This window comes from Montipora capricornis, chromosome 12, assembly GCF_036669925.1.
Source record: "Montipora capricornis isolate CH-2021 chromosome 12, ASM3666992v2, whole genome shotgun sequence".
Classification (NCBI taxonomy): Eukaryota; Metazoa; Cnidaria; class Anthozoa; order Scleractinia; family Acroporidae; genus Montipora; species Montipora capricornis.
In genome coordinates this window covers 14,403,561-14,413,560 of record NC_090894.1, presented here as the reverse complement: position 1 = coordinate 14,413,560, position 10,000 = coordinate 14,403,561, and the positions used below count along the sequence as shown (strand labels likewise).

At 39.4% G+C, this 10,000-nt stretch overlaps 1 protein-coding gene across 3 annotated transcripts in view; it reads left to right on the top strand.

Annotated features, from left to right (window-relative positions):
• The window catches only part of LOC138027607 (histamine H2 receptor-like), a 12,713-nt gene extending 4,683 nt beyond the window's left edge, over positions 1-8,030 (top strand). The window contains exons 2-3 of one of the 3 annotated variants that reach the window (XM_068875157.1): positions 977-1,103; positions 4,638-8,030. In XM_068875157.1, coding sequence (XP_068731258.1) covers positions 4,721-5,710 — 990 coding nt within the window. In that variant the 5' untranslated portion in view covers positions 977-1,103; positions 4,638-4,720 and the 3' untranslated portion in view covers positions 5,711-8,030. Of the gene's footprint in view, positions 1-930; positions 1,104-3,179; positions 3,710-4,637 lie in introns of those variants that run through there. The other 2 variants (XM_068875158.1, XM_068875156.1) reach the window with 2 other exon arrangements.
• The last annotated feature ends 1,970 nt before the right edge of the window (positions 8,031-10,000 follow it).

Genomic DNA, 10,000 nt, shown 5'->3' with positions numbered 1-10,000 from the left:
AATGGTTAGCTTTCAACTTCGACAACGCCTAGAATTGCAAGAATTCCGGAAAATTCAACAAACAGTTTCATCCAGACTAGATTTAGTAAAACAGAAAATAAAGAACTCGGTTTCTACCGGTTACACTACAAAATTGTGATTCACAGAAACAAGAGGATTAAAACTTGAGAATTCCCGCAGAGGTGTAACAAGAGAGGGGGCATGTGGGGTCGAGAATTTGCAAGCAGTCTTAACCTGCCGCACCGAATAACTGCCCAAAATAGTCTTTGTGGCTTTCTTGGTTTTGACTGAAGGTAATCAAGAGTTTTGACGAGATAGATTTATCTTTTTGCCGACACGAAACTTACGAGCGGAGACTAAGTGTCTCGGAATGGCATCATTTTAGAAATAAAAATTGACATGTTTTTCAATACTTGCTAGCATGACTTGTTTGGTTTGAATAAATTATAAGCGGCATTTTCGAGTTAATATTGCCAGCTTTGTTTAAATGGAGAACACTTCCGCCTTTTACTTCGCTTCATTAAGGTTGACAAATATTGTATCGCTATTATTTAAGCTGTGTCGTGACGCCGGAGAAAAAAATTTTTCCTTCATAAAATATTTACTTCTTTAAACTCAATGATACAAGGTACCGAGCCCTATTGGTGCCGAAAATAAAAATCGACAATTGATAATCAAGATCTAATCTCGCTTTTCCCTTTGTCAAATCAATTATAATTTAATTGGATAAATAATATGTATTTTTTAAATGCATATACACGGTTTAAAATTCAATGAGCTCGACAAGCAAAACCACTTGATCTCAGGAAGAGGACAATAACAACTCAAATGAAGTACTGCAACCTTGAAAAAAAAAAAAAAAAAAAGAAACAAGCAGCTTGAAGACCAGTTATAAGACTGTCTACTACACAACTGTAAGTGTCCTTTATGTAAAAGAATTGGGTGTAAAAGAATTTCATTGTTTTCTTATTTGTAGCGATGAAACTTCACGAAGACGCTTGCAGCCAGCTTCAGACTTACGGTTTAACATTTCGACGGCTGGACCAATTTGCTGCTCCTGGAACGCGGGCTTCATTGTATGTTTACAAAGAAAAATAAGCGAAGTAAGATCACAATCTTTTCATTGTGGTGAATGCTCGTTCAGTTTGATACGTCTTCCACCCTGCATACAAGATTCTTGTATAGTTTTTGTCAGCGAATAACTGAAGACACCCAGGGTGGAACCTTGAATCTACGAACCTCTTCAGGGTAAACTGACTCAGGACAAGCAACGAACGATGTTTTTGAGCGCACTGGTTACAAAAAACCTAGTTACACCGACCAAAACACTTCAGTTCTTTGGCACTTCGTAAACTAGTTCCTCCAGTAAAGTAACCGGCATTCTTGGATATGGGCTGAGTCACTCCCTCCCTATCTATTAAAAATTTATGGCCGAAAAATATTCTTCACGAACATATTATACTTAAACCATTTTCGCGGTGTGATTTCGTTATGTTTTTGGCAGGTTAATAATACGAGACGGCCGCGGCTGATATATATTAGTCTGCGGATGAGAGTGCCCAATAAATTAATAATCATCGCTACTCACCTCTTAGAATGCAGCGAAAATGCGGCTTGTTCTCTCGGAAAGCAAATATTCAACATTCACCGCATACACAAAGTTGATAGTGCAGACTAACAAACACCATAGTTTTTTAGCAACTCGCGTTCCAGCAATGAAATTCGTCCTAGGCAAAATATTGAGCGCAAAACGTGTTTTGGTAATTAATTGTCATTAATTTTCAATATGTTAGTCAGTGTCTTGGCATGCTGTGTCGAATTTTTTTTTGTATTCCCCATTCAGTGATGCGAACTATTTGGAAATCGAAAGAACTTGCCTACATTTCTGTGGCATGTCGCAGAGAGAAATCATCAACTGGATTATCATGTTATGAAATTGTCTTCCACAAGTTTTTGGACAAACAATGTTACAAACCATTCGTGTTTTGTGAAGTGTATTAAAGTGAACGTTGATTCCGAACTGACAGAGTTGCGTTCTCGATCCTTCCCTAAGGAGTGCAAGACCTGCTTATTCAGTTGATGACAGCTTCGGAAAGTAATTTTGCGTGATAGCAAAAACGAATACCAGTGCGCGAGGGACAGGATAACCTTTTGGCTCAAAACTTAAGTGTGCAACGCGAGTACAGTGTTTTGAGTTCTGTTGCAGAGAAGAGCTCAATGAAGGAAAATCTACTTAGTTTTTCTTAAATATTTGTAGGGGTCTAGACAGCAACATGGACAAGGAAGCCTGGCTTTCACACCCCAGCTAAGTCCAGAAACTGACGAGTAGTTTCAGTAGTAAGCGGGCATACTTGATACTCCTGGAAATAAACGCTTTGATAAAAGTTGTGACGACTTGAAAATAACATTGTTAAAACATGCATAGAACTTCTGGCTCGATTTAAAAAGGCTAATTCTCCGACAAATCCAATGTTATTTAAGAGGGCGGTTCTCACTTAGGAGAGAAAGTGAGGACTTTTAAAAAGGAAAGGCGAGCTAGAGGAGGCGGCACGCGGAAAAGGAGAGTGCAGTGACGAATTCCTGCACGTTACGTGGAAAACAAACAATTTGAGCAACATCTGTCACACCAAACTAGACATCAAACTAGGAAAAAAATTTCTGGGTCAAATTGAGATAAAAGCAGACAATTCATTCAGGGAAAAAAAGGATATTATTACTTCCCTTCTTCATCCGATTTTACACCTTACATGATTTTATATTTCCGGTTTACTACAACGAAGTGAAAAGTCAAAATCTCTTTAATGAGACGCCGTGATTGGAGAGTCGGGAGACGATGGTAACGAAAATGTTTGCGCGGTCAAAACTATTTGGAAATCATTCCATATTCGTCGCGTTGCAACATGGTGGCGAAGTATAAAGGCTGCAACCGGAGTAGCTAGTAGTTGGGAAAGCTGTGGAGAGTGAAAAATCGCATGTTCATTGCTCTCAGTGCTCACGTAGTTAAACGTCACAACCATAAATTTGAAAGTTTTCTTTACGTGGTTTGAAGGGGATGGCAAATAAATGGAGGCAAATACATGCAAAAATAAAGCAAATGTACGATTTTTTGAGTAATTAAACCACATGTTTCGTGGTGCACACGTAGAATGGAAAACAATCGTCAATCAAAAGTTCAAGTGGATTTATCTGCCCACTGTGATAACAAGGCGCACAGAGCCGGATATTGCTGTCGTTGAGAGAAAAGACACGTAAATATATCAGGCAAGGGTTTATAGGAATAGGGTTTGCCCAAAGAACATCCGCGATAAGATCTTTTCGTCGGCGAAATCATGGCGGTTCCTGTGACTTCAGAGAAATGGAATCTCAGTTGGGTTGGTGGCAAAGAGTAGAGAGAATCTACTCACGCTAACATTCTAATTGGATCATTAGTCAGTATTCTGATCTTCGCATTCGAGTAGTCATATTTCACCCTCTCGAGAAGTGGCCGGAGAATCCGAGATTTGCGGTTAATCGGCGAGTGTTCCAAAGAAATTGTGTCAGTTGAGGTTTGATCTAGTTTGCATTCAAGTTTTCCAATTTATCCTTTGCGTCAAGAATCAAAGTGGACTGCCGAAGATTTGTACTACGGTAAATTTCGCATCCGAGAAATACGACCTTCGGTGTTGATAGCTGGTAGTAACACTAACAATTCATCGATTGCCGTGATAAGGTAAAGTGTACACCGTTTTCCTACTTGGAGTAGCTTTAATATGGAGAACACAGTCGATAACTTATTCCAACAGAATCCCAGTCTGTCGAGAAATCGAACATTGGAAAGGCGAAATCATCACCGCACAAAGCTTGCAGTGATCTTCTTATCTTCTCGGATCGTTTTTGTATTGATCTTCTTTTACTCTTCAATTTCAACGAAAACGATTTCGTGCGCGTTGGAGTCGACAGTCGAGTCGAAAAAGTAGAAGTAAGTCGACTATTCGACTTAACTTTTCATCGCTCGACATCGCACACGTCCGACTTAAAAAAAAAAGAGGCTTTTCGGTAGCAATAGTTTGCTCCATTTTAATCAAATTCGTTTTATAGTGTCCACGATTATTGCATCAGGCCTAATACAATATTTGGCGCTTGAATCAAGTTTTTATTCATGAACTGTTAGGAACAACGCTCGCGTTTAAGCATGAGTCTTCGAGAAGGTTGCCAAGTGTAATTGTTTCGAGGTTTTATGCCACAAAACTATTGTAGATCTTGAAAAAATCTTTGAGCAATTACTGAGGAATAAGACTATTGATTTATGGAAGTTTTTTAACTAAATAATTAAGAAGGCAACGTTTAAATATCTACGATTTATGGACGCATATATTTTAACTTGTTGACATTTGAATGTTGGCTAATTTATCATATAGTTTACATTGTCTTTACTTAGAAGGTAAATTGCTAGTTTTGGGTACTTAAAAATGTGGTTAATGTTCTCTCACGTCAAGAAAAGGCGATGTTGTTGGTGATTGGCCGAGAGGTGTTCTTTAACATGTCCTGGAAATTTAAGTGTTTTTTCCGTCCAATGGTTAATTGACTGATTGATAGATTGATTGACTCGATCCATCGAGTTGTTGATTAACACGTTGTCTTTCCTTGTCAATTTTTAGGTCCACGTTGATATAATTTCACACCCCACGAGATTTCAGATCATTTCAAAAGCCACACGTCACGTATACCACCAGGCTTTACAATGGAGGTTACTTTCGAAAATTCAACTGGACCGTCTCCAAACATTGTTCCACAGTGCCATTTGCTGCCCGTGGGGCACATCTATGGAATGATGGCAGTTAATATCTTGTCTACAGTCGCGGGTACAGTTGGAAATTTGTTGGTTATTGGGACGGTTCCTTTGAATTTCAATCTTCAAACGATCTCCAACTTTTGGCTCGTTAGTATGGCAGTAGCGGATCTGTTTGTGACAGCTCTGGGCCAGCCTCTCTTCTCAGTCTTTCTGGGCCTTCAACTTGCCGGTGAATGCTATCATGTCGTCTCACAAGCGTTCCGCTTGATCGCTAACATGTCGTGTTCGGCGTCCGTTCTTCACTTATGCTTCATAAGCGTTGATCGTTGCCTGGTCATTCTACGTCCGCACGACTTCCGAACCATTCGTACTAAGAAGCGTTTTCGAATGGCGCTGGCGTTTTCGTGGACGCTACCAGTCGTCTACGGTATTCTACGTTTGACGGTTAGCAAGAAAGCGACCTCGTATTTCACAGTCTTAGCCGTGGGACTCTGCTATATTACCATCATCTTGTGTTATGCTTTAATCATCCTTAAAGTGAGAAAGCAAGGCTCTACGAGCATGAAACGCCGTCGACGCAACTCCACTGAACGAAGAGTTGCTTTAGAACACATAGTGGAGCGTCGAGTAACCGTGACAATAGCTATAGTGGTGGTAATCTTCACGGTCTGTTGGGTCCCTCTCCTGTATTTACGCTCTGCGTTTGCTGAAGCGAACTTTGGCTTATTCTACAACTGGGCCCGCACTCTTGCTCTTAGTAATTCTTCCATGAATCCGTGGATTTATTGCTTTAGGATCTCCGAGTTTCGCAAAGCCTACAACAAACTATTAAGATGCCAATGGAAATCTGCAAGTAACAATGGGACCAGCAAAAGCTCTCAACAAACAGGGAATTCGAGTGAACTGGAAACAACGCAGCAAACCCCAGATGTCGTATAGCAAAGGGTGCTTCGACGAGCAATCCCTTTAGGGAAATTTCCTGCCCGGCAAAACTATTTTATTGGAAACGCTTGAGAAAACACTGCACAAGATTACGTTCTAGCCACTATGAACAACGAGGTATTGCCTTAGGAAGTTTTCTGTCCGTTTAAGGAAATTCTGACGAAATTGTTGTTAAGAGATTACAGAAATTGGTGAGACTCTGAGCAATATATCTGTTTTAGTTAAGTGTATTATGAACAAACTGTTTCATTCGTGCGATGGCGAAACCCCGCCATGTCTGTCCAGCCGGACTTTGGTCTTATATATAGGGTTTCGCTGTGACTCGAATGCATACAGTCACGCAATTGATCGTAATTGTACTAATACATTGAAAATCCAAGGGAACCAGTTCGAGTGATGGCAGCCGCTTGTATTCGCGACGAATGACTAAGAAAAAGTTGTCAGCGAACTTGAAAACTTTGGATACACGTGTTCAAATTTCCGTGTTATAACTTGCATTAACTCCAATTCTTTGGCTCCAGATTCACTTAAAATCGTGTGAGGAATGATATAAAAATGAATTAAATACGATCTGTGTGTTTTAAGGAGAAAGGTTTGAGCAGAAATCGTTACAAAAGTATTTGCCCCTTTAAAATCCAATCTGGATAGCAGCGATCAGAAATCTTTATTTGACGAAGAAACATGCCCTCGGCCAGAGGATGAAACAACAAGTATTAGTTACATGGGAAATAGACAACAAAGAAAGTCCTCAAGGCCAATATAAATACGGGAAGTTAAAATTACAATAACGGTGTGGAATATAAAAACAAATCGCCCAGACAGGACAGTGGCTATTTTTACTTTTAATTTTCAGCACCGAACATTCAAACCACTAACTGTTGCTTCTAGAAATATCTGTGACATCACAGGACCAACAGCTCTAATCAAAGAAGTGCGAAATCAGGACTGGAAAAAAAGGCATGTGTACTAAATCCGAGTTATTAGTCATCTAATAATTCCTTTTGTGGAAATTTCTCGTTTCATCCAAACATTCGTCATGGAATTGACAAAGCAAGGTCAATAATGTCGACGAAAAACAAAGTTAAATCGTTGACACTAAACACGGTACCATATGAATAATACGCCACAAGGAGCCGGACAGGCCAGATTCGGGATATTAACAGAGATCACAAGGATGAGTCGTTGAATTCAAGTGATAATCAAAAGTATAGGATTAATGTTAGAAAAATAGAATTGTAACATGTAGAGTAAGTACGAGTGAGTTAACCAGATGAATAAATATTGAGATGAGGGATTAAGTATGGCTATTACATTTCGAGTGCAAAATGCAGACACAAATGTCCGATTCATGTTTTGTTAGTAAACTTTGCTGATCCGAAAAGAACGCTCGTGGCCAAAACACGCTGGTTTTCATGTCCATATATGGGAATAACACACTTGTAGAGAGTTCCCATATAAGAGGCTGCGACGGCCGTATAGGTTGCCCAAAGTAAATCCCTCGAGAATTGAACGATATTCTTATGAAAAACACTTTCTTATATTACGGCTTTTAAAAAAAATGCCGCAGATTAAGTGGGTGAAAATACTCTTTACAGCTAATTCTGTCTAAGCGGATGAGAACGACTTTTAAAGCGAACAATGATGGCGAGTTCCAACAGCATTCTCCATGTTTTTGTGTAACTACTCACGGTAAAATCATAACACGACTGGCAGACACCTCTCAGGTGTGAGACAGCGGAAACTCTTTTAAGCAAACATACGGTGGAGAATACTTCTCAAGACGAAATTATAACAAGCATTGCATCTTTGGCTGATCAATATTGATCATTCGAAAATTAATGAGGAACAAAGTAACTCTCTCTTTTACTTTGATTTGATCGTTACACTTTTTTTAACACCCCAAGATTCATTGCAGTTCTAACTCACGGGTTTCTTATAATGAAATGTTACATCATTTCGCTATAAATCAGAAACCAGTGAAGAGTTTCCGCCTACGATAGCAAACAATAGCCATCGCAGCTAAAAATGGAGTTTGTGACTATATCAATGTGAAAAAGGTCAATACTACAGAGCAAGTACTATTGCTCTATTTTGTTTATTTTTTCGAGAGCAATTTCACTCGTGCTCCCATCAATCATACTGGTTCTCGACTCCCAAAGGAGTTTGTAGTTCAACTTTATTTCGTAAACATCTTGATATCCGACTTGATGTAGCAACGAATCTATTCTGTTTTTACAACTGAAAGTGTCAAGACTGTTTTTCAAAACGACATGTATTTAGAATAGGTTCGACAAATTAAAGGAAACTTAATAATTATTAGCAGTTTTTCTATTCTCATTTTGCGAATAGGTTCGACAAATTAAAGGAAACTTAGTAATTATTAGCAGTTTTTCTATTCCCATTTTGTGAATAGTGTTCATCGGTGACCAAGACGACAAAACTGAAGTTTACCTTCGGGTGATGCCAAACCAACTTATAGAAGATCGATTAATGTTTGAGTCAACAGTCTGAAGCACGAAGCAGAGAGATTATTTTATGAAGCTGTCTGATAATTGCGGGCGATGAAGGAGCTTGGTTCCTAATTTGTGCAATGACACATCCACAACCATCACAAATCGAGGGTCAGCACACAGCCACTATAACGACTCTTGTGACTTGTTAAGGAAACAATGGGCACAAAAAAAATTCTACGGAATCCTAAACAGAATTGAACTGCATCCTGTTCCGCCGCAATCAAATTAGAGGTTGTAAATAAGCTGCATGGGATTCAGTTCGGGAATATCTTACTCTACCAATTGATACTCTTTAGAGCGACTTCAATCGAGTGTCGTAAAACCAAAACAATCAGAAAAGACGGAGACAATCCAGGAAATCAATCAAAACTCGAAGTAATTACACGTAGCCGACACAAAGCGCGGGAAGATGTGCACGCGCGAGCCACGATTGGTTTTCAATGAGCGAAGTAATGCAAAACCAAAGCAATTCGCTAATTACTTTCGCCACTCAATTGAAAACCGCTCTACGACAATCACTGTACTGATCACCATAGTTAATCGAGGGACTGGCACCATCAAGGCCAAAAATACAGACAAAAACATGAAACCAAAAGACTTGTCGAGTTTCATAATCATCTGCATGCATTAACTATATCACAGAGCCATGCACCGTCATACGATGTGACCTCTCAAACAGTGAAATAACTGACCAACAACATTCGTGACCTGAAAGACTAGCAAGCTTGTTTGATATCGCAATATTCCCACCTACACAAATAAACAACTATTTCTCGTCCACTTCACGCAAGCTGTAATCATGAGAAACACAAACAATATTTGCATAACCGTCATCATTGAACATCGAGTTCACTTAACTTTCATACTTATTCGCAGGTTATTCAAATTAATCATTTCAAGGGCCCGGCTTTCTGATAAGCAACAAAAAACACAACCGAAATAAAAACATCTCCCGCACTTCGAAATGGAAATCCAGAACGGACAGAAATCCCCAGGCATCCTAAGTTCGATTTAAACCCAATAATTATAGCTTGGAATTTTCTTCTTAGTTTAGAATGCCGGCTTTTTCACTGCCCGATCTCGTTGCTCAATTAAATGGAAACGAGATTCGTGATTGTATGCATGCGAGTTACTTCTAATTCGGAATGCTCTCAAAAGAATTCCTTCTAAGAGACGGAAACATGCGAAGAGTCAAAGAAAGTTTCGTAACGAAATAGGCGTACCATCATGGTTGCTCACGTTATGAATAATGATCTGATTGTGGTCCCAAGTATTCGTTACCTGATGGACCGAATTTTCCCTCGTGAACTTTATTTTTAACCTCCACTGGTATACAAACAGCGGCTTTCATTTGAGTGTCCACAGCAAATACGCGATTGAAACTTCTACGCTTCATAATTGGCCAATAATCTCGCGCCGCCCTCTATAACCAATCAAAAGCAACGCGACTTGCACCCGCATTTTCCCGCGCTTTGAACAAATAACACGGATAACAATAAACGAGGACAATTTCCTCCATTCTGATTGGCTAAAAGAAGTACAGTTTTCGGGTGACAGTGAAGAAAAAGAGTAACACACCAGGTATTCTGATTGGTCAACGTTCAAAGAAAGCCACAGATAGCCAATAAAATGCGAGCCCTGCATGACGCAAATTTTGCGTGAATGTGATACTTGTGCATGGCTTCTGCTTAATTACGACAAGCTATCTCGAAAAAATTTCAAGCATATTATCAATAAGTAATCACATGATTTTTTCCCGTGCAGTTACACATTT